Raw genomic sequence first — 24,835 nt, 5'->3', positions numbered from 1 at the left:
TATAGAGTTTGCTTCTTCCTAATAGAGTGTCGAAGCAGACTGGTAGTTGTCATCACAGTACTGACTGGGCAACCTTTGGTAGGTCTGACCTGATGCTTACCTGAGTTTGAATGTGTCCTTGAAGTTACTCTGTTGGGTAGTTCAGGCCCTAAGAACTTAAGGTTTGTGAGTGTTTGATCTTCTGCCGCCTGTTTGTCTCAGCTCAAACTCTGAAGAGAATACTTACAGTAGATATCTGCAACCCACACTCAGAGCCCAGAGCTTAAGTTGTGCAAATGAATTGGAACTGCCATACCTTAATTTCCCTGGATTGCCTTGTAAGACTTCTGGCAGAGCCAGGTACTTGAGTACTGTGCAGCTGGTTGTTCAGTGGCCAAATAAAAAAATCAAAGATTTTACCTTCTGGACTGCAAAGCAAAAGCTGGATTGTCCTTGAGCCCTCTAGGTATCTGGTCTTTGTTTCAAGTGGCACCAAAGCTTTAGCAGAGATGCCTCTGCCACAGTTGAACTGTTGGCTGTGGCAATGCAGCTGTACTGAGTTTGGTTGCCCTCTGCTCTTGGGAGGGAAGCAGTGTCCTACTGCTGATTTTCTATATTTATTCAGGATGAATTCGGCCAAAACTGTGTCACTCCACCAGGTGGTTATGGCACTGTAAATGTAGTATACTTTCTCCCAGAAGTGTCAGAGAAGCCACGTAAGACCACAGGTGTGATGGTAAATACCTAATCTGGAACCAGGGCTTGCTTAGTCTCTGGGAACACCGTACTTACGGAGACCTGGGCTGGTTTTTCCCTCCTCTTATGAAGTGCTTGCCCTACAAGGCCTCTAGCATTTTGCTATATTTGAGTGGAAAAGGAGTCTATGCAGCTATTCCCAGAAGGTAGGTTACTCAATGCTTTAGAAGATTGGTGTTTCTCTGTTTCAGTGCTACTGTGGACTTATTTATGAAGGCAGATGAGGGAGTGCTGAGGTGGAGTTGCCAGCACTCTGGAAAACTTGATGCATAACATCAACAGTTTGCTCAGATGAGAAAGTCTCTTTTTCTTTTTAAAAAGAAGAGTAGGCAATAGATGACTAAACAGCAGCAAACCTTAGGCCAATGAGTTGTCTCTGGAAAAGATAAATCACTCAAATTACTTTATAAAAGATTTCTTGATTTATAATCTCCCATCCTTTTGTTTGTTTGTTTGTTTCCATTTTTGCAGACATTTGTGTTTTCACTGGTGTGCTCCAAATCACAGACTTTTTGAGCGAGCTAATCATTGCGATAGAACTGTATCCATCTTCTTTTTTTTTTTTTTTTTTTTTTTTTCAGAGAACCTGTAGCTTTGGAGGATTTGACTTGACAAATCGTTCCCTTCATATTGGAAACAGTTCTGACCAAATGGTGAGTTTAAGACAAGAAGGAACAGACTTGAAATAGCATTAAATGAAATGCGCAATAGAGTTATAATAGACTGAAGTGTAATTTAGGTCTGTAATAACAGCTTGGGGATCCAAGAAAGCAGAGTATCTTTGTTAACCTCAAGCTTCCTTAGCTTTGAGAATAACATACCCACCCATATCCATGTGTCTATGAGTATTTATATGCCATATGTGTAAAGAAGCAGGAAAGAGTGATCAAAGCCCAGATCTGGGGGCACATCTGTGGGTTATTCTTATGTCTGACTTCCTCAGAGCATCACCCCAGGCAAAACGTATGATTACTATACTTTCTTGGTGAAAATATTTACAAGACGGAATGATGAGGCAAACTTCCATTCACTGAAGATCTGCAAGTTATTTGGGTGGAAGTCATTACGTAAGAGATTTATTATTTGTTTTCTCATCGTATCTAAGAGCTCTGGAGTAGACCAGGGTCTCATTGTGCTGGGTGCTGCACAATCGATCTCAGAGCTCTTTGAGTCAAAGGAAAAAAAACCCTCCTCTGAGAATTAATTCCATTTTATGTTACTCATGTTGATCCTGGTATTACTGCTGATCAGCCTTGCGGCCAAAAATAACAGAACAGAAATGAGCCAGAACATTATATCAAATGAAATTGCCAACTTTTTTTTTCCTTTTGCCCATATATTTTTTTCTTTTGTGTTGCAACATCGGTTCCGTTCACCTGAATCAAGTCTGAATTGTGAAGTATCTTATATGCCAGAATTATATTCTTTTTTATGTTAGCTGGGCTTTTTAGGGTTGTTTTTGGTTTTCTGATTGTTTTTTGTTAACATCATAAATTGCCCCTAAACTGGCCAAAAACTATGGGTGGTTATTTTGTTCACCATTTTTCAACTAAGTGAAAAAGTTAACTTCCAAGCTTACAGTGTTTATCTTTAAGCATCGATACTTTAGCATATTTTGTTCACATTGGTTTTGATATAGGGAAGTGTGAAATCTAGATGTTATTTTTTTCCCTACTAGGATCAGTAGTGAGAGAGATGCAGTGCACCAGAATAATGTATGCAGATTAAGGGTTTCTTGAAAACATTTAAGTCCCTTAAGTGGAAGGTTTATTTCCGAAAAGATAAGGCAAAGAGCTGTCCTTAATTTTTTCTGAAAGACCAAAAGTTACCAAAGAAGTTTTAATCACAAACAACTTGTAAAGGAAAAAAATACAGAATTGTTAGGAATGAAGTATCAGCTGAATTTTGGAGAAACTTTTGAGAGAACATAAGTGTATTATAGCAAACAAACGTCAATTTAGAAAAAAAGGTTAAGCCTTTTATGTAGAGTATAGTGCACGCTTATTTTAGGGTTTGTTATCTCACATACCTTAATTGTCCTCAGAAAGATTATTGAACCGAGTCAGACACCAAATTCAGTAGTCAATCTATTTGGTCAAACAGATTTTGGTTCTTTTTGCATTGTGATTTTTGGTGCACCATTACCAGTGGAGTTGTAGAGCTGCCTTGCTGCGGTTCCTGACACACTGTAGAACAAAAGATCATGTTGAACATGCTGCCCAGACAATCTGAATAAGGACTGAATCATACAAGTAAGGCTGGCAAAATGTCAACTGATCCATGTTAATTCTTTGTGTGTGCTTGTGGCATAAGTAAGTGCTAGGTATCTTCAGCTGGTTTAGGAAAGGTTAAAAGCATTCAAAGCAGCTGGACTTTCTCATCCACTATATATGGACCAGCTAATTTGGTTCAGCAGTACCCTGTTGTGTGTTTAAGAATAGCTGTGCAAGTGTAAACTTCTACCATGGTTGATGGATTTGGTAGCTTTTTGTGTATTTTTTTTTTTTTTATAAACAATCCGCAGTAAAACCACAGAGGTGGTCATCAAAAGAGGTTAACTGTCTGAAACTGCCTGTCTGAAAATAAAAATTAAATTTGGATACCCAAATGTAGGTATCCATTTATATATACAGGCAGATATATATTTGGCTAGGACTGGCTGTGTAACCTCGTCTAGATGTTACTGCTCCGGTGGGGGGATTGAACTAGATGATCTTTTGAGGTCCCTTCCAATCCCTAACATTCTGTGTTTCTGTGATCTCAGAGGTATCTTTACTCTTTTTAAATTGTATGTAGCATTGACCAACATGAGCCACAACTACTGTTGTATGTCAGGAGATCTTAGCCTCAGTTTTCTGTTTGGTCAAAATACTTACCTGAAACTCAAAGGGAGAAAGGCGTCCTAACAGACCCGACACAAGGAAGGGGTACAAACCAGGCCTTAGGAGTAAACTGCAGTGGACCACAACAGTGATTTGCACATGTTCTCAACAGTGAATTTAGAGCAGTAAACAGGATGCCATGCTGCTGGATACCTCTGCAATGACTGCTTACTGAGGAGGGAAAATGGCTTACATTTTATAGGCTTAAACCCTGTTTTACTTTGCAGGGCAAAGAAGGAGACTTTGTTTATAAGGAAGTGATCAAATCACCCTCTGCCTCCCGTATATCTCTGGGCAAAAAGGTGAAGTCTGTAAAAGAAACAATGAAGAAAAGGATGTCTAAAAAATATAGCAGCTCTCTGTCTGAGCAGGTATGTAAGGTCTGCAATGGAATCCACTTAATAGTGTAGAAGTGATAATCATTATTTATTCCCATGTTTTAAGGCATCTCTGAAGAAATTTCTAACAAGACTATGTAGTGTGGCTTATTCTTATTTCACAGTGAGAGATTCTATAAGAACATAGCATCCTATAGATGCCAAACCATGAAAATGCATTTTAAGAATTTCATTCAAGTAGCTCATCAGCAGAAGCCTGTGGCTGATGGTATTACACATCTCTCTCTGTATTTTCATTTCTTTATCTATCATCAGTATTTATTAGGGGAACCAATTTGTGACATGGGGTCACAGTAATATATTTAATCTGGGATTTACACCTTAGTTTAAATTCCCAGCATAACTTCACATACACGGTTCCTCTCTGCTATGACAGATTTTTTCTCCATCATAGCTTGCCCTCTGCAGCAGCTCATTAAAACAGATGCACAATGTAGTCAGAAAGCAGCATCCCACAGAAGATTTTCCTATTATTCTTTCATTACAGATTTTTATGACTGTAAATCAGGCTTTGAATTTCGGTGGCCTAGGAACAATTGCTGGCTTTTTCCCTTCTGCTATAATTTTTCCTTTCTTTGGTGGAGCGTCAAAAATTCTTCGGGCTTTGTTTAAAACCAGTCTTGCCCCTTGAGCTCTGTAAAGCAGAGCTTAGCATGCAGAGCTGGCTCTGGCCAACATCGCCCCCAGGTGGCCTCACACCGGCCGCTCGGTGGCCGGAGCTGCCGGCAGCGGAGGATGGAGACCCGGACACGGCAGGGCAGCCGTGCCCCACCACATCTGCCTTTTGGCATTAATGCGAAGTGCTAGTGCCTGTAAAAGGAGCAGTTTGTAACATTCTAAACAACGCCAAACTGCAGGGTCTGGAGACAGGATAGAGAGGCAGAAACATGACTGGTTTTGTGCACTGTTTGCAACATTAGAATCCATTTCCTGTAGGACTATTAGCAATGCTTATTCAATACCCAGGGGCAGAGCTGCAGTTATGGGTATTTAATTTAAGCTTACAATTAAAACATTTTAAAGTCTTACATGATTTGATATTGATAAGAAGATGCACTGGTGTCTGACTGCCCTTACAGTGCCCCCCTGCAAAGTCTGCATAAGAAAGGAATACTTTGAGAAATGGGTTTACAGTGAGTTAGCAGTACTTCTGCTCTCTAGCTCTCTCCAAGATTGAGTTGACCTCTGAAGTCATATGCTGGGATGACTTTTTTTTCTGATGATTCTGATGCATGAAAATCATAGCTTTCATCGAAAAGTTTTATGACAATACCTCTCCACAAAATCTCTTCTTGTATGCAAGCTACAATTATTTTGCTTTCAAACCTTTTGGTGCAGTTGTTTTAGAATATTTGGACCTTTCTGGCATCGTGACTCAGACCATATGCCAGTATCTCTTCCTGTATCCAAAAAAAAAAAAAACAAACAAGCAAAAGCTATTCTGCCCACAAGTATCTACCGCTTTGCTTCACAGAGGCTGACAGAATTTCAATGTAGGAGAGACACCTTTTGATTTCCTGTAATGCTTGTCTGAATTTGTCTCGCCTATTGCACATGTAGTAAAATCTTTTTATATTTATGCATTCATTTCTTCAAGGTAAATGAGCAAAGATGTCAACAATTCACTGGGAAAAAAAAAAAGTACATTGCTGTGCATTTCACTTGCGTTGTCTGATTTGTTTGTATTCATTTTTGAACAAAATCCTGATTCAGAAAGCTGAATTTGGTATTAGCTGTTTTGCAAGTACTGCTGGCAAAAATATCACATGTCACTAAAACCTTTGAATTGGGAGTTTCGTGTAATGTTCCTTTCTACTTACAGTGCTACCTTTTTCAGACTGGACAGTTTGCTCCTGTCCCCACTACCATGCCTAATAAAGTGAGGTTTCTGCCACAGCTGAGTACCACTAAATAAATAGATAAACATAGAAGGTTTCATTCTGTCTGATAAAGAGCAGGAAAAGAGAATCTCTTTCCTTGGAGATGAAGGAGCAACTCCTGTCAATGCCTGTGTACTTTTATCAAACTGAAATGGTTCAATCCCTTTTAGGAGTCCAGTCCTGGGGTTATGCCAGGTTCTCCACAGTCACCTCCGCCAGACACCGACTCCTTGGACAAACCCAAGCTGAAAGCCGGTGGCTCAGTAGAGAGCCTGAGGAGCTCCTTAAGCGGTCAGAGCTCAATGAGTAAGTTGGGTTGCAACTGTGTTTCTCCATTTCTGTGGCTTCAGAGAGCAGAGATCTCCACAGTAAGCAGAATCAGAGAAAGTCAAAACAGAAGCAGTGGTTAAAAAGCAGAAAAGCTGATGGGTTAGTCATTAGGAGTTTACAAAGAACCATAAGCTCTTTGATGTACAAAGGATCTTTTTTGCTTTGTGTTTATACCAAGCCCCGAAAAAGTAAAATCCTGCTTTCTGGCCGGGTCTGCTGCATCCTGCTATTGTAATATAAATCATTACAGTGAGAGTTACAATCCTTGGTCAGTAGTAAACAGTCTCATCTTCATGTTAGATTTCTGTTGGGCACTCTTGATGGGCTTCCCACCCCCGACTCCAGAGAAATCTTGAGGTTCTCTTATTACTAGTTAGAGGAGTATCGTTTAAAACCTGTCTGGTTAAGACTGTGTCTACACAAAATGGAGCTTAAGTGAGACACAGATGGTGTCGACTTGCCTCACTGTGAATTACTGATCAATAAAAATCAAGAACATATTGGAGAAAAAAATGAAGAGAAAGCTTCCTTTTTAAATAACTGGAAATCTGTTTGTAAAATCATTTGCTTTTTTTTTCTTTGTTTGTGATATCAATATAAAGTGTTACCATAGAACAAATTCTGGACTTGAGGGGAGGTTATTTACCTCACACCACTCTGGTTTTTTTGCGGGCAAAACTTCCCAGAAAGATGACATCTCCTGTGATCTACCATAGATGAGACAGCAGTTGAACAGTTTCTCAGTTTAATGTAGAACAGCTGAAACTGGGAAAACAGGAGTGCAAAGTAGATTAACTAATTCTTCCATCATATATATATATATATATATATATATAAAAGAAATAGCAAAATTTAAGGCCTTTACACTTTGATTACTATGTTTTGTAGAAAGAGGGCCCATTTTCTGTCTTGCCTCTGTTTGTTTCTGAACCTTCTTCACAAAGGGATTATTTTTTGTGGACTGATACTACATCTTTCACACAGGTGGTCAGACGGTGAGTACAACAGATTCTTCAACCAGCAACAGGGAGAGCGTGAAATCAGAAGATGGTGATGATGAAGAGCCTCCTTACAGAGGACCTTTTTGTGGAAGAGCCAGGGTTCACACTGATTTTACTCCAAGTCCTTATGATACAGACTCTCTGAAGCTCAAGGTACCAGCTATATCTGTTTTTAAGGGGTCAAACTTTTGTTTTGGCAAAATTCTTCATTAAGAGCTTTTTGAGAGAACTGTATGATTCTTAGTCTTTTAATGAGTTTTGATGTGTTTTTTGAAGCCCTTTAACCTGTCTTATTCTGATACATTTAAGATTTGCTTGAATTATAGCAAATGTTGTAGAACATAAGTTAGGTATTAGTATTCTTCTTTGTCCAGGAAAAGTCAGTTGCATCTTTAGTTTCTGGAAAAATAAAAATGCGCCACAGATTTATTTTCATTTTGCAAGGATTTTTTTTGAGAGGTTGGAAAAATACTTTGTCTGCCACAAGGAGTTTTCAAAATCCTTGAAAGAAATGTGGATGCACCTACATGTAGTGTCTCTTAATGGCATTTCAGTTAATATAATTTATTTTGAGCTAATATTGAGTTACTTTGCTGGCTGTGAGTTGTCATCCCTCCCCACCCCACTTAAATTTTTCTGGATATCAGCTTTTTTTAAAAAAAAATTGTCCTGTATTCAGTTCAAACTACCTGACTCCTTACAGTCACTACTTAAAATTTCGAGGGCAGCTATTTCCTATTAAAGCAAATGTATGTAAGGTAATCTCTTTAAGGATACAAAACCAATTGTGCATCCATTTCTTTGTTATGGGCAGGAGCACATTAGGAAAAGCAACAGTGTTACATGATTCCTTCTGCATATGCCTCATTTCTCCAGGAGATCTGATGTGAGATTTAGCCCATATACACTGAGCATGTTCTTATTTGTACCAATTTCAGATAGTTGCACAGCTTAGAGACATTGTACTAAACAGCAGTGATGTGCTACCAGGATGTAAGCAGGTCTGTGAATCTGGACAGCTGGGGTCTGTTCCAGGTTCTATTGTTGATTTGTTCTGTGGTGTTAGGTATGTCACTTAATTCCCTTTTCTTCCATTTGTTAAGGAAGTATAATCAGAAATATTTGTGAAAGCTGTGGTTAACCTCTCAAAGTTCCATTCTGTGTACATGAAAATCTAAGAGAAAGTGTGTGTGCTTGCTTGGATATCAATCAGAAAGCATGCCTGAATGGCTTTCTTGCTTGTTGGGTCTGCAGAAAGGTGACATTATTGATATCATCAGCAAGCCCCCCATGGGCACTTGGATGGGCTTGTTAAACAACAAAGTTGGCACTTTCAAATTTATCTATGTGGATGTGTTAAATGAAGAGGAAGAGAAGCCGAAGAGGCCAACCAGGAGACGCCGGAAAAGCAGACCACCCCAACCCAAGTCAGTTGAGGATCTCTTGGATCGCATCAACTTAAAGGTCCAAATTCTCTCTTTTTATCTTACCCTTCAGGTTTGCTTGTGGGAAGGGGGCCACGCTTTTGGAGTTGTTAGTTTTGAAAGCTGTACACCAGATTCATAATCCTAAGGATTTTGACCCCACTTAGCAGAATCGGGTCTTAACTGCAGAGTGAAAATAGCTTTGGCCACACAGAACTGCATGTCAGGCTTGATGAAGTACTGCAGGCTGCGAGTTCATGCACTTGGAGACTGTAAATCGTTGCATAGTGTGGCTACTGGCTAACACACGTCTTTAAAGAGGAAGTTATTTTCCATGTTTCTGTTAGGGGTAAACTGGTATTGCTGTCATTCACCCTTGGTACTTCTCCCTTCGTACAAAGCTGTGCCATATTGTGCGTCCGGGCAGAGTACTACCCAGGCCATTGATTACAGTGCATTCCAAATACAAAAATATGTGCAGCATTTTAGTTCTGGCACAGCTACCTGCCTCAACTCTGAGCAACATTTATACAAGCTACAGTCCTATAATTTTGCTGTTATACAGTGGTTTGCATTTGCTAAACTACTGCTTTTTTTTGTTGTTGTTGTAAAAATCTCTTCTAGTATCTTTATTGAAAAAATAAGTTGAATAAGTATGTTGTCTTAAAGCTCCTTTTTTTCTTTTTATGCAGGAGCATATGCCCACTTTTCTGTTCAATGGTTATGAAGATCTGGATACCTTTAAGCTTTTAGAAGAAGAAGATTTGGATGAACTGAACATCCGAGATCCTGAGCATAGAGCTGTTCTCCTCACAGCAGTGGAACTTCTACAGGAGTATGATAGTACGTGGGATTTTGAGGTTTTCAGTTTTACTAGAACTCCGCCAAGAACCTTGTGACCTCCCTAAAGCGGAAGACCGGTTCCAGAATTTTGACCTTTTTTTTTCCTCTAATCTAGTTATTCCAGGGTAATCCTCTATAACAGCATGTAGATTTTTGAGGAGTGACTTAAGACTTGCATTTGTTCAGCCAGAATTCTTTGTTCATGTAAGCCCTGTTACCCAGCTTATGTGATGTCAAGTGTACAATGCATACCCTTTAGAATACTGATGTTCAGGAAGAAATCCTGAGATAACCTATTCAAATGAAGAAGCTGAGGCATGGAGAATAGGAAAGAAGAAACTTATAAATTAGAAGAGAATGAGATTATCAAGGCTAAGAAAAAGATCAAGGCCTGGAGGGCTGTGTGGAAGGGAAATGTGAATTAAACTTTCTCTTATATTATCTGCAGGTGTATATGATTCTTGGACTGTGAATTGCAAGATTATACAGGCAGCTTCAGGTTGTACTCAGGACAGCACAGCAATTTTAAAAGGGAGAAAACAGATCAGTAAAGTACAAAGAGTGAAAGATGGTTACCCAGCTATCTAAGGTGCAGGAGTGCAATTCTGCCTGTTGTACAGACGGTCTCAGGCAAGCACTTGCGAAGATGAGGGGGAGTAAGCTATGGGAGTCAAATTTGATGGCATCTTTGCTGCACAGGAGGAAGCAGGGCTGTACCATCCATGTTGTAGTCACAGTAGAGTAGAATCATCTGAAAAGCAAGTGTAGCTTGAAACAGAAATTTAAATGCGCTCAGTACGTAGTTGCAGCAAGTTAAGACAGTACTGAACTTTGCCTTCGTCCCTAAGTGTCAGCAGAAGTTTAGTATCCCACTGAGCATAATCAGCAGATTGGATTGTGTGAGGGCTTTCTCAGCTGCTTCTGTGCAAAATCCTATGTTTTAACTTAAGTTACCATAGCAGCAATTTAAACAGCTACTGATTAAGTTGGCAGTGCTTAATTCTGTTACAGAGCAATGTGTGGTTAGTATCTCTGGACAGTGCTGTGTGGCCTAAGCTTTCACTGACATGTAGCTTTCTTGTTCGTTTCCTAAAGAGGCATCCACACTTTTCCCACCCTCCTCTACCCCCCACTAAAACTGCAGTTGCAGAACCAGGTGCTTTTCACCTATATCAGAGTAGCTTTCCATCACCTCATATGACCTTCGCTTCATTATTTGCAGACCTATTCAGAATGCTCACTTCCCTGAAGTAATTTTTCTTAGGAATCTTCAATTTTGGTTTGAAAACTTGAAGAACTATATTATGTGGTTGTTGGAAAATATGAATTCCAGCTCCAAGTCAGGGTGATGAGGAGAAAGTGAAGTGATGACCAGACAGCTGGAACCTGGGAGGGGCAACAGCACTTAGGTCCCACCCCATAATTAGCTTTCATGTGCTGAGGATAGGAATCGGAATAGCCATTGCTGACATTTTATTGCAGGGGAAAAAAAACACAGTATAAACTGTATCCTTGCATCATGAAGTTGGTTTACTATATCTAGTTTTAGTTTCTTTACAAAATATGATTTCTGACCAAACATTCTGGGTAAATTCCTGGAATCCAGCCTGTGCAGCCTGCATGGACCACACTTGAGTGGCTATTTGCACAAACCAAGGAAGGGAAGGAATTTTTACCACTTGTCTCTCCCTTGTCCCTTCCCACTTCATTAGGGGACAGTATGTAACTTTGCCAGACCCACTCCCGATGCTTCCTCTTGCTCCCTTCTGGAAAGTAGGTCAGGGTTAGTATTTTGTTATTTTTCACTTGGTTTGGTTCTTTTCAGTGCTTTTTGCTTTTGTTTTGGGTGTTGGGTTGTTTTTAAGTCTTAGAAATAGTTTTGACACCATCATTTTAAATACATTTCCATGGTTTTAAGTTGAAGGGCTTGGCTCCAAGGCAGCTGAGACACACATGGTCTGTTCTGCTTTCATTGTGTACCACACTGCTCCCTCGCACCCATGCTGAGCCTGTTGCTTAATCCTTTGCCAAATGGGATGAACATTTCCACTGTTCGTGATGGCTGTTCCTAATGCTCACTCTTTTCTAAAACACTGATCTGATACAATTAATACAACAGGGAAGGTAATGGTATTGGAAATGGGAGGTTGAGAAGTTCAGCCAGATTTTCTGTTTGCCTGCTTTTCATTGTGTTCTCGCATCCTCTAGGTAACAGTGACCAGTCAGGATCTCAGGAGAAACTTCTCATTGAAGGCCAAAGCCTAACCGGATGCTCTCCTCGGGATTCTGGCTGCTATGAAAGCAGTGAAAACCTGGAGAATGGTAATAGTGACAGCAATGAACCTTATAATCCCTGCAACCTTTTTTTCAGTGGATAACTTCATATACTTTCTTCTCCTGTTCCTAGCTAGCACAAGCTACTTCAAACGTGACTTTCCTCTTTGCTCTGACTGCCTCTTTCTCTCTTAGCTTGAGACATTGGTTTTCATTGCTACTTCTAGTTTATTTATTTGCTTTGGTAGGAAATAGATCACATTTCACAAATCATCTTTTGTGACCCTAAGGCAACAGGCACTCTCACTGCCATTCCCTGCCTTCACTCCCTATCATACTCTCAGGCAGCTGTGCCTCATGAGGCTTGCACTTCTTACACTCTGACAGCCTTTGTCTAAGGGTCTGCTGGCAAATGAGAAGTCACTGAACTCTACCGAGATAAGGAGAATTTCATCTAAACCCTTACAAAACCTGTTTAGAAGAGATGTTCTCCATTTTAGGACATGGTTTTGTATTTGCTTAGGGTGCATAGAATCATAGAATAGTTTGGGTTGGAAGGGACCTGCAAAGGTCACCTAGTCCAACCCCCCTGCAATGAGCAGGGACATCTTCAACTCAATCAGGTTGCTCAGAGGCCCCGTCCAGCCTGGCCTGGAATGTCTCCAGGGATAGGGCATCTGCATCTGCCACCTCTCCAGGCAACTTGTATTCTCCTCTGATCAGAAACCAACTGCAGAGATTTAGGACTTTATAGTGTATGAACGGTAGCAAGTTAAATTAATTGAGAAATTGGCAAGGCAATAAACTATTGAAACAAAATGCTTATGGTATTGATTTCTATTACCTTATCTTGCGTCAGAGAAAGGCGATACACTGATAAATTACCAAGACAGATGATAAGAGAGATTGCTCTGTTCTGAAGAAATCAGGTTGTTGTGCTGACTGAGCATGCTTTACTTGAGGGATGGTGTAAATTTGTCATTGGGATGAATTATTAAAATAGATGAAATTGGTTTGAGTTTTACATTATCACTCCAAGCATTTGAGCCATGGCTTGGCCCCAGACTGCCTGGTTTCATCGCTAATGTTCAGTATAAACAGGAAACCAAGAATAGAATAAATAGAAATACTGAATGCCCCTCGTACTGGCTATTTTTCCAATTTAAAATACAAGCTGAAGATCTTTTTCTTAGTATATGGATTTTCTGTCAGTCTGCCACTCAGAAATAATCATTTACTGAAGCAAATTGCAATTTACTTTGAAGCTGAATGCTTGAAATTGGCAATATACTAAATTCCTGAAAGCAGAGAGAATTTTTTTCTTGAATATGAATCCCCATACAGTAGGCATGCTGGAATATAATCGTAACTAAATATATAGCATATGTGACAATTTTATTTCCTTTTTATCTCTAAGTGCCATCATAATGATACCTGTAGCACTGAAGTTAAATTGCTGCCTGTGCATTTTTTTCTTATTTTAACAATATAATAAAATCTTTAGAAAGCAATTGTCATCACCTGCCTACTTAGATACTTACTATTACTTTTAAACTAATACATCTACCTAGGTTGGGCAGAATGTGAAAAAACACTGATGGTTTTTATATTGCTTTTCATGTATGGCTTGCTTCATTTCTGCATCATTTTTGTTCACAAATGCATTTAATGCTTTTTTTGAAAACCATTATGAAAAGAACATTTGGTATGGTATTCATTCAGAGGTTCTGTTAAGGCTGGTTAATTGGAAACATGCTCCACCTTCTTTACGAAGTTCATGGACCATAGTTGTCTATATGCATATTGTTTCAAAATACATTGGATTCTCATCTGTTAAAAACAAGGATAATGTGCCGATCAGCAATAATAAAATACATTTCATCAAGGGGAAATGCATTCTGAGAAGAAATCGGTCTCCAGATTTCCTGGAGAATGGTTATACATAATATTTTGATGACTAGTATAGTATGTTGGTTTAGGCTGTTATTGGACCTTTTGCCATCACTTCTAGATTTCAGTGCTGCCCTTACATTTTGGCTAGAAAATGGTTTGCTAGGTACTATGGCAGTGGTGTAGACATATTTTTTAAAGGTACTCTCTGGGTCCCACTGCAGAAATATATGGCTATTTTCATAGTTATCCACAGTGCAGTTACAACAGCATTGTGATTTTATTTCACTTTATACAGAGCAAGGAGCATACAACTTGTGACCTATTCACTGTTAAACAGGTGGAACAAAAAAGCTGAAAGCAACCATCCACGGTCAGACCATCAGTCCAGCACTTGGTTTGAAACAAGGCAGAGGGAGCAAGCTCTCCTTTAGACTTGTGGCAACACTGCATTTATTGGGCTTGTTTTACATGCAAGCATCATCTGTCTGAGATGCATTTGGAAACCGTGTTGGAAATCTGGTTCTCACAGGACAGGCCAAAAGCAGATAACTAGAGAATAGTATAGGGACAGAGAAAGTATCTTTGCTTCCCAGGGTACTCTTGGGAAATGAATCAGTTAAGAACTTCAAAAACTGGGTACTATTTCCTGGCATTCATTCATTTTCCTGAAACTGTTTATCTTTATGAACATCCCTGGTCTTCTTTAGAACTTTCATACCTAACAGTGGCTGTGTAGAGACCGCTGTCACACTCCTTCCCAGGTCATCTCTTTCCTAGGGTGACAAGGCTTGTTAATCATTCCTTAGAGGTCATCCGTGTCCCTGGTTGTGTCTGGCTTCTTTGAACCTTTTCTTGTTGTGCTGTATACAGCCTTTTTAAGGAGAGAGAGGATGTGAAGAGATCAAAATTGCACATGCCACGCGCAGAGCGGAAGAAGCAGACAAACCATGGCTGGATCCGGTGGGATAAGGCTGTCCTCCAGTTTGTTCAGAAGCTGACGCCCAGATTTTTTAGTGCCAATTGGGAGTCCTAGGCACTTAAGCATGAAGTATGAATTAGTCAGAAAAGGAAGCAACAGAACAGGTGGCCACGTTGCCTAATGTAAGGTGCATTTCTACTACTTTGTAATTAGTAAAAAAAGCAATGAGACAAGGATTGCCTAATGTGCTATCATCTTTGTTGTGGCAAAAGAGCTGTTTGAAATGCATGCAAAATATAGCCATGGAAAGCAATCCAAAGTGAAGCTGTTAAAATCTGGGATCCGGACAGGCCACTGAATGCATTCTGTGTCTGGTTTTGAGTACTTAAATTTATGAGAATGGGCTTCCATACAGAAAAAAAAGTACTAAGAGAAACACTGAAAATTTCTTGCTGTACCTCTGGAAGTACTCCCCAAGATAATCTCCTTTCTTCTGAGGCAGATGATGACAGGTAATTGAAAAGTTTCTTCTCTGTATTCTAATAACAAGAAGTATCATGAAAGGTGGACAGTGCTTTATGAAAAAACAAACAAACAAACAAACTTGCATCACAAAATTAAACAAAGGAGTTGAAGTATGCCTGTACCTTCAATTGGACCTGGAAACAATATAAACTTTCCATTCGCTTTGTGTAGGAACCACATTTAAGTTAGTTTTTACCCAGACACCTTTGTCTTTCTGCACACACTTAAAGATGCTACTGTGGTTGAAAGCACTATGAAAGGTAATAGACTGCTTAACTTTACCAGGGAATCGTTAAAATGCATTATTATCAAAAATACTAACATTAAAAATGTTTTAAATCATACTAGCTATACACTTTAACCTTTGTAGTTTTTTAACTTGTTTTTTTTTTTCCTGAGATAGGGAGGGAATGTTACATCAACGGACATTGTTTATATAGCTCTCCACTTTATGAAAATAACCTAAAAACATGAAGTTACACCTGACAGTCAGGAAGAGAGGAATAGCTAGAAAAAGAGAAATCACAGCTGTGCTCCTGATATTGCTCTTGACTTAAATCTATGTAAGAGAAATTACATTCTGAACACCTGTCCTTTGTACAAAACCCCAGCATTGAACCCAGCACTTTTTTTAAACCTTTTTGAAGCAGAGAGCTTGAAGACTGCATGTTTGGTTATTTATTTTATAGGTAAAATGTTTTGAACTTCCATTTTCTCCACATTTGAATTTTTATACAAAACAGGGCTGGAATGAACTAAAGTTTTTATTTTACTTTCCATAATTTTTTCTTTTCTTATTTCTCTTGGGTTTTTTCCTCTTCCATTTCCTATTCCAAATTTCTTCTTTTATTTTCCTTTTCTTTTTTTTTTCCCCATTCCTAGGCTACTGACTTTACACAGTCATATCCTATTTCTAGATAAATGAAATGATGTTTACTAGTTACCCTTATGGCCTCAGTAAGAGCTTATATTGCACGGTAGTAGCATTTCTCACAACTTTTCTTTCAGTGTTGAGGTTCCTGAGTGTGCTTTCCTAAAACCAGTATAACCCCTGATCAATATTTCAGATAGAAAAGAAGGTACGTGGATTTTGTTATGTGAACTGTGGCAGTGAGCCCCAGACAATATGGTGATTACTGCACAGATCAGCCATGTACTAGCAAATATGAATTATGAAAAGAGAACACTCCTTTCCATACTCATTACGTATTAACATTGGTGCCTGAAGGCACTAAAAAATGAATGTAACATTTCTTACATGTCTTTTTAATGTGGTTATAAGCTATCTTCAGAAGGTGGTGGCCTAGCTCCATGGAAAGTTGCAGGCAGAGAAGTTTTTCTGCTGCTTCTCTAAGCAAGACAACTTAATGTGTGATATGTCTGTTAGTATTTTGGGGCAACAGTAATATTTAGGTTGAGTTGAACTGTGAACCGTACAGCTTCAGAGAAAGGAGTTCCTGTGTGCTTCCATTCAGCCTTGTAGGCACACCTAGATTTTACTTAACTTTGCTGGTATACCAGTAAATGCAACCAACTCTTTTTGAGGTGAATGTTTTCCTTAATTCTCTTTAAATGTGACCTCCATTTTCTTTGCTAGTTTTCTGGATACTTTGTTTTTTGAACACCTTGAGCAGAGGAAGAGGCAAGAGAAAGAGCAAAAGCAAGCTATTTCTCTTTTAGGTTAAACAGGTTCTTTCATTCATATTCAAAGAGAGCAGTGTATATTGTTAAAAAGCCAAGCACTGATCTTCTTTCAGCGTAAAGCTTTGAAGGCAAGCTGTGTGAGAAGAAAACATCTATTGCTTAAAAGTGCACTGGATTAATTTAGTTCCAATGAAGTTAGCAAAACTTCTCAGATCTCTTAACTAGTCCTTTAATCAGCAGCTATTGATGCCCATTATTACAGATTCTTGATACCATTTAGCCAAATCTATTGGTTTGTGTTTGTTTATTTGTTTTTCCATTGGAAAAAGAAATTGCAAGCTTTATCGTATGTATCCTGATTTTGGAAAGCATACTGTACATAGGGGAAAGTATCCCTGTCATCCTGAAGACAATAACTGTTCAGGATGTGCTGTCATTCTGAGGGGTCGTCTGCTTTGAGACAAATTTACTGCTCTTGTTAAAAGGAAAATTTCAAAATCTACGCAGTATTTGAGAAATGACCTTGTATTTCATAATAATGAATACTCTAATGAGCTCAGACCCTTTGATCAGAATTTTTCTGTCAAGCAGATTTAATGGACTTCACTGTTTAAAATCAGTGGCACATATATCATAAAAATATAAAATAAAGCTTACAAAGAACCTATGGTTCATAGTGATTCGTGTCATCTCATCTTAAGTGGTTATAATGAAACACCACATCTTGTAAGACCTTCCACTTCGATAAAACACTATGACACGAGACTAAGATTAGTCACACTTGAATCTCCCTTTTGAAACACTTCTCCATTTCATAATGTAAGACCTTTTGCCATAAAACTCTGCTGTCCCTAAAAGTAACTTTTACAAAGAGACTGGTGCAAAACCAGTCTTGCAACATTTTTTTTTCTCTCTGGTTTGCCATTGCAAAATGCTGCTCATTTAAAACATAACACTATTGGCTCACTTTGTAATTAAAATGAATATACAGGATCTTAAAAAAAAAAAAAACAAAAACTTCCCTGAGCAATCTAGTAAACTTCAAACTTCATTGGAAGGTGAATATAATTGTTGATATCCTAAACAAATTAGAAAAATAGAAAAAAAAAAGGTAGGTATTTCAAGTTACTACTGTGTGAGTTCAAACCAGTTTGTATAATGGTATAGGGTATCAGTTATTACTGTGAGGTATTTCTACAATGAAAAAGATTTACAAGAGCTAAACCTCAAATCTGAAAATTGAGGAGTGGGAAGGATATTAAGTATTCTAAGTGTATTTTCCTTGTGTAAGTGTATTTACTACTTCTTCATTAATAAAGCTGAAGCTCACAAATTCATGTGCTTAAAATAGCACTGAGTTCTTGTGTATTTAGAATTAACAAAAAGAGAGTAAATCCTTTGGTTTCAGAGGCATTTAGAAGTGATCTATTATTTACTCTGCAGATTTATTTTTTTTTTATGGTGGATTGTGATTTATTTGCTTCCAGGTAAAACTCGTAGGAACTGTCTTTTGCCCTCAAAATCGGCAAGCGAGCATAGCTTTAAGGACTTCAGCAGAAACCAGCTATCAAATTATCCTACGCTCCCACTGACCAAGTCGATAGAAACTCTACAGCAAGGGGGAAACGAAAGCCGGTTGAGTTGTGCGCATCGGGCTCTGAAGAGCTCTGTCAATCCTCCAGGTGTTACGGGTCTGAAGAAGAACCGTAGAAGTTTACCTGTTGCCGTCTGTCGGAGCTATGAAACTCTGGATGGCCCCCAGGGTGTAGATACGTGGCCAAGATCTCACTCGCTGGATGATCTCCAGGGAGAATCCAATACTAATCTACAGGGCACTAGCAAGAAAGTAGGTTCTTTTCCTCAGGATTCACTGGATATAGCAAAAAAGGCAACCAGCTCTGCCCCTCAGCCTCATGGAGGCGGCTGTGTGGTAGATGACTTGATGCCTAAGCAGGGTAAAGGAGCTGCTAGTTCTCAGAAGGGAAGAGCTAAGGAATTGGACTGCTCTATAATGGAGACTGCGGGTGGAAAGCCCGCTCGCTTCCCACTGAAACACTGTGAAGCTCAGCCTGCCTTAGTGACACATCTTGCAACAAGGACACCTCTGGAAATACAAAATAAAGGCTTTCATGACCTTGCACGGGCTGATTATGCTGCAGTCCTCAAGGGAGGTCTAGAAGCTGAGCAAAAAGGCACAAACGAGGCAAGAATGCAACCAAAAAATCCTTCTCAGCCACCACCTGTCCCTGCCAAAAAATGCCGAGAACGCCTTTCTAATGGATTATATCATCCTCCCACGACCGCAAGTGGGAACCACTCAAGTCTAGAAGCACCGTGTTTGCCGGTAAAGAAGACCAGCTCATGCACTCCTGTTGATTGTCATGGAGCACCTGTCCATAGGACATCTTCTGAACAGGAGCCCAGTACCCCTCCTAGCCCACTGCCACCCTGGCTGTCGGAGCTCCCAGAGACTGCTAGTGTTCAGCAGCACGTGATAAAGCTAGGTCCTGCTTCGGCGAGGAAGGTCTCTTGTAGCAGGGGACTGGATCTGGAGATGGTAATAGAAAATAAGTTGCAGTCTGAAGACATCGATCTTACTGAAGAACCATACTCTGACAAGGTAAGTGGAGGACATTGCTTCAGTGGTTTTATTTGGCTAACATTCCCAGGGATAGTATTTCATTTATCGTATCTGTTGTGTTTTTTGTGAGTGGCCAGCCTAGATAAACCATAAATCATTGGGACATTAGACATTGTATAACCATGTTCATCTTTACTATCAGGTCTTATTCCTGAAGTAACTGCTGTGTTGTGGGGGGACTGAGCAATCCTATACTTACACTGAACCTTCATTTTTTTCAGGCCATTAGTACCTTGGTGGTACTGGGCATGGAAATACCTCTTTCTCTGCTACTGTGGGAAAGTAGAGCTGAAAGCGGAAGTCATTATTAGATTTTAGGCTTCCAAGAAAATCTGAATTGCACACATAGTGATTATGATATCGTTTGGGGAAGGAAGAAGTCCTAAGGCCCAGTCCTTCCTTTAGGGATTGCTTTTCGGTTATCATGGAATCTCGAGGAAAGCTGCTTCTTGCTCCCATCCTGCACTTCTCTTTTTGTCTGCAATGATTGGTCTGTATTGACACGTTTCTTTGCTTTCTTCTCTGTGTCTGGCGGGGAACATTCAGCATGGTCGCTGTGGTATTCCTGAGGCTTTGGTACAGAGGTACTCTGAAGACTTAGACCAGCCTGTAAAGGATGTTGCCACAAACATGGACCAAATCCGGGTAAAGCAGCTGAGGAAGCAGCATCGCATGGCAGTGAGTATTTCCATAAACCCAGTCTTCTTATTTATACTCAGGCTATTAAAAAGGACTGAATGCTGGTAAGGGAAGATACCTGCAAAGTCCTGAATAATAGTCTTGAAAGTCTAAACAGACTGCAAGTAGTGGTAACAGAGACTTGCTCACTAAGTGTGGCATGTATTAAACTCTTCTGTGTTGAAATCTCAAAGGTTTTGCACTCCTTTTTCATGTCTTAAACTATGCAATTGTCCACTCATTAGCAAAAGCTGGAGGGGGAAACTGTCCAAAGCTTTCATGGCTTTTTAGAAGAGAACTTGTTCTGTCTGAGGAGGTAATATGCAAAATTGGTATTCTCTTGCCTTACTGAGAAATTAAATGGATCACCCTGGAAAGTCTTGTCACTGGGTATTTTTTACTGATGTCAAACTAACTTAGAATGGCACATGATGATCGTCCAAGCAGCTGGATACTGCCCACTGTGTCGGCATTGCCAAGATTGTTGCTGTTGTTCCTGTGCCAAGTGATCTTAGCCTTTCAACCCACACCACTCTCATACTGACAAATGTGATGTGAGAGAAGTTGAAACATCTGCTATGAAATTCTGCCAGTTTGGAAGAAGAAAAGAAAAAAAAAAAAAAAAAAGACTTGCTATAAAACAAGCAGTTCTGTTTAACATTAAGGGTTGTTTTCTTTTTCCTTTACTGTCTAGATTCCAAGTGGGGGTCTCACTGAAATTTGCCGAAAACCTGTATCCCCAGGACTTATCACCTCTGTATCTGACTGGCTGATTTCCATTGGTCTACCCATGTATTCCAGCCTGCTCACGGAAGCAGGATTCAACACACTGAGCAAAGTGCCTTCTCTGTCACAAACTTGCCTTCAAGAAGCTGGCATCACAGAGGAAAGGCACATAAGCAAGCTCCTGGCAGCAGCAAGACTCTTCAAACCTCTTGATCCAGAGGCAATTTAACATCCTCCATAGCGTGGCATTGCCTGGTCAAGAATCCACTGCTTCTTCCTGCACCAGTATTGCTCTAATTACTTCACATAGCTAAAGGAATCAAGGAAGCGGCTCCCAAGGAGAGGCAGATATCTTCTTCAAAGGATATGAGATGTTTCTTTTGCTGTCTTTGGCAACTGAAGGAGAAGAGAAGCAACCACTAGGTAACATAGACGTGGTACTTCCCTCCCCTATATTCTTATTTCATAAAGCGCACAGGCTCGGCCTGAGAATCAGACGGCTTCAGAAAATTTAGGGACCCTTGCACATTTTCCTCAAGTTTGTGAAAGTAATACTAGCAATAGGCCCTGTTTCTATGGAATGCTCCTTAGGTTCAGGGTTTTCTGTACATCTAGGTTCCAGGTACCTGGAGTCAGTCCTAAAGACCAGGTACAAGCCAAGGTGCCAATTCCAGTGGAAGCTGTTTGGCAAATGCCTTTTGTTTATTTTAGCAGTCTAGAGCTAAACACAAACCTCCACAGTCTTCTCCAGTCATCTTTGCTGTTGCTTGGTATAGGTCCCAATACGCCACGAAGCCTTTAGCTAGGCCAAAGTTAATGGACTGGAATTAGTTTTCATTGTGGTCCATCTCTGTCACTCCAATGCAACAAACCCGCAGAGAGTCAGAAAGCTTCTTTTTATTTGTACAGAGCTGCGGTCATTTTTATAACTGCTTTCTAGCTAACAGCTTTTTATTTGCCTTAAAATAAGCTTTTAAGCAGTTACCTAGTGTTCACTTACCTGTACTCGTATTTCCCAAGTCTTTTTTCAACCTGTCACCCTTAAGCTGCACTTAGGGTGATTTCCAGCTGAAGTAGCTGCTATAAAATGCCTCATCATAACACCTTCTGTGTTGTAGAAATGCTTTTACAAATGCAGGGTTATGCTAGGTTTCAATTGTCAGGCTAACTTCTTGTTCACTACAGTCTGCATTTACTGTTACTAAACTGTTCCAAGATATACTGCCTTGTATATATGTAACTGCTTTTCATTTTAATCATATTATGTGTAGTGTGTTAAATTGTCAATCATTATGCTGCAGCTTTGACTTGGTATCCTGACCATATTGATTTCAAACAGTGGGTTTCTGCAAACGAAAATTCACTTGTGGGAGATAAAATGCATTGAAAAAGCATATTGTGTCCTATAGAAATAATCAGATCCAGTAATTCAATTGCATGGATAAAAAAAAGAATCATATATATAGTCGTATGAATTACACTGTGATTTTACAACAGTTGACAGCCCTCATGACTGTGTGTTAATGTTCCCTCTCACTGGAATAAAGCATTGTTTTGGCATATGTGCTGAACCATTTTTCCATTATGTAATGATATTTATCTGCCTAAATCCATGTAAAATGTTCCATTCACATATGTGGCTAATGACAGATTTTATTTTTCTATATGGGTACACATTTTATATACCAAATACAGATTATCATGAATAGCACATAACTAGCTTTTTCTTTGGGGTCTGTCTATGCTGCGTCCTTCAGCTTCTTGTAGCACAAACGCTCCATGGAAGACATAGCAAGCTTACTCTGGCAGGCAAAGGGAGATAGTATAGAAACCTGGGCACAGGCCAGGATGTGTGGCTGTTTCTAATATCAGTTCTGACATCAACTTACTGTAAAAGAATGGACAGGGCACATCACTATTTGGTGCCTCAGTTATCCCAGCCTCACATTGAGCTAACAACACTTTTCCTGATGAAATGTTCTCAAGTTGACAAACAAAAAATTATGGTTACTCCACGATTCCCTATATATGGTTCTTACATGGCCATGTTTTAAGTCTGATGAACTACACATTTTACTACAGATGATAATTGATTTGGTTTCTGGTAGAACTGGTAGGTATTAGCTTTACTTCTTTTGTCAGATTTCACCACCCTCTCCTGCTTACCATCATGTGAAGGCAACTAATTCACTGATGTAACTTGAAATAGCTCTCAAGCAAAGCTCCTCCAGGTTTTTTTCTGTAATGTTCTCCTCAGTGTGTGGATCATCACTGTGTTCTAATATGACAGCATCAGAAAACGTATAGCGTAGGCTTTTGCACAGCTGGTGAAAATCTGAAAAAAGAAAAAAATCATTTAGAATTGTCTTTTTAATAATAATAATGATTTGTCTGTTGTTCCTCTCTGAGACTTCCATGGTGATTATCAGTAAGCAGGAGATGGAAAGAGTATTGAGACTTCCTGGGATTTGTGGCAGGGGTCAGAACTGAGTAGAAGTAAGTAGACAGCAGCTTCGTTGGAGTGAGGGAAAAGTCGAAGCTGGCTATATGCAATAGAAAAGGAAGGAAATTTCCTCATGCTGCAGGAGAGGCAACTCACATGAAAAAGCTCTCCCATATTATTACTTTCCTCTCTCCTAATAACAGAAAGAGAATTACAGGAATAAGCTGAACCTGCGTGCCAAACACTCTTCGTAAATCCATGATTTTTTAATTACTAAGTAGCCCAGGGAAACCAAATCACACCTATCATGACTAGAGTGTGCAGTCTGAGATTTGTGAGTTTTAACAGTTGCTTTGTTCTTCTTTTTAAGACTCTGCTCTGTGGTCTTACTTGAATTACAATTTTAGTTTATATTTTAATGTTAAAACGCCTTAAGCTTCTCAGTGTTGGAGCTTCCCTGCTCTGGTTTCAGTGACCTGTGGCATTCCCCAAGCAGGTGAGGTGGTGTGGTGTGAGAGCCATAACTTCTTACATTTCCTCACAACTGCGTAGTCCCCTGAGCGCAAGTTTGCTTGTTGACTCTTGGGAAACACGAAGGAAACCTGCTGCTGGAATCCTGATCTGCTCTGCTCAGGCTAACAATGTTAAGTATCTATCCATTGTACAGTCATAACTCAAACAGCTATTTAATGATAGAAGCAGCAAACCCAAAATATTACCAAATGCCGTCATAACCGTAACCCTCTATTGATAACCCTCTGTTACTACCCAGGTGGCCATGATGCCCATAGTTCCCTGTGCTCTCTTAAGAGCCTGGCTTTGAATGCCAACTGGGAGCACAATCAGAAGCATTAAACTTTGCGTTATTCAAACAGGTCATCATCTCTAAGAGCAGCAATAGTGGTCGATTCACCAAGTCACAGCTGTGCAGTTGTACTGTATTATTTTTAGAATAAATAATACTTTTGGTCCAAGAAACTTTTGTCTTTAATTGACACCCTCCGGGGAATCAAAACTGTCAAGCAAGTTATGTAACAACTAACAGAGTTGCACTTTCTGTATATGAAATCAATATTTAAATAACTTATTTTTCTCCATTTGCTGTTCTTAAATGATGTAAGTAGCTGTAATATACCAGTACTCAATATGTCCTGCAGTTTGCTTCAACCCAAGAAAGCTGTGTATTGTAAAGAAAAAAAAAGGAAAAAACAAAATATGAATGTGTAAAAATTATTGTGCTGTTTCATTTAGCAAAAAAAAAATGGTTGACAAAAGGGTTTTCCTGTGTATCAAAACTTGTCTATAATTATATGTCATACTGTTCATAGATAAAAAGTAAATAAATTTCCTTGGTCTCTCTTTTTTTGGTTGTTTTTAATTTAGCTAACAGATCTTGTATTTACTGGTCTGGTAGCAGTGTCCAGCTATTTAATTTCTTTGCATGTATTCTGGGCTCTCTCCCTCCAGCTTAACAAGCCTGTAGTTCCACCTTGTAAGCACGCTCAACACATATCTACAGCAGGAGAAAAAGGTAAAAATATATATATTTATATATAAAAGGCCCTGATAATCCAGGACTAGAAGTAGCCCTCAAATTGT

General features: G+C 39.4%; 1 protein-coding gene across 17 annotated transcripts in view; it reads left to right on the top strand.

The window, feature by feature from the left end:
- Positions 1-24,595, top strand: part of SASH1 (SAM and SH3 domain containing 1) — a 543,978-nt gene extending 519,383 nt beyond the window's left edge. For all 17 annotated transcript variants that reach the window (XM_065057478.1, XM_021294852.2, XM_065057483.1 and 14 more), the window contains 10 exons: positions 1,317-1,388; positions 3,845-3,988; positions 6,066-6,201; positions 7,210-7,379; positions 8,481-8,690; positions 9,343-9,493; positions 11,702-11,815; positions 18,236-19,368; positions 19,936-20,067; positions 20,762-24,595. In XM_065057478.1, the coding sequence (XP_064913550.1) occupies positions 1,317-1,388; positions 3,845-3,988; positions 6,066-6,201; positions 7,210-7,379; positions 8,481-8,690; positions 9,343-9,493; positions 11,702-11,815; positions 18,236-19,368; positions 19,936-20,067; positions 20,762-21,022 (2,523 nt within the window). In that variant the 3' untranslated portion in view covers positions 21,023-24,595. The remainder of the gene's footprint in view (positions 1-1,316; positions 1,389-3,844; positions 3,989-6,065; positions 6,202-7,209; positions 7,380-8,480; positions 8,691-9,342; positions 9,494-11,701; positions 11,816-18,235; positions 19,369-19,935; positions 20,068-20,761) is intronic.
- Positions 24,596-24,835: the final 240 nt, after the last annotated feature.

This window comes from Columba livia, chromosome 3 (genome assembly GCF_036013475.1).
Source record: "Columba livia isolate bColLiv1 breed racing homer chromosome 3, bColLiv1.pat.W.v2, whole genome shotgun sequence".
NCBI lineage: Eukaryota > Metazoa > Chordata > Aves > Columbiformes > Columbidae > Columba > Columba livia.
This window is presented reverse-complemented; position numbering and strand designations above follow the sequence as displayed.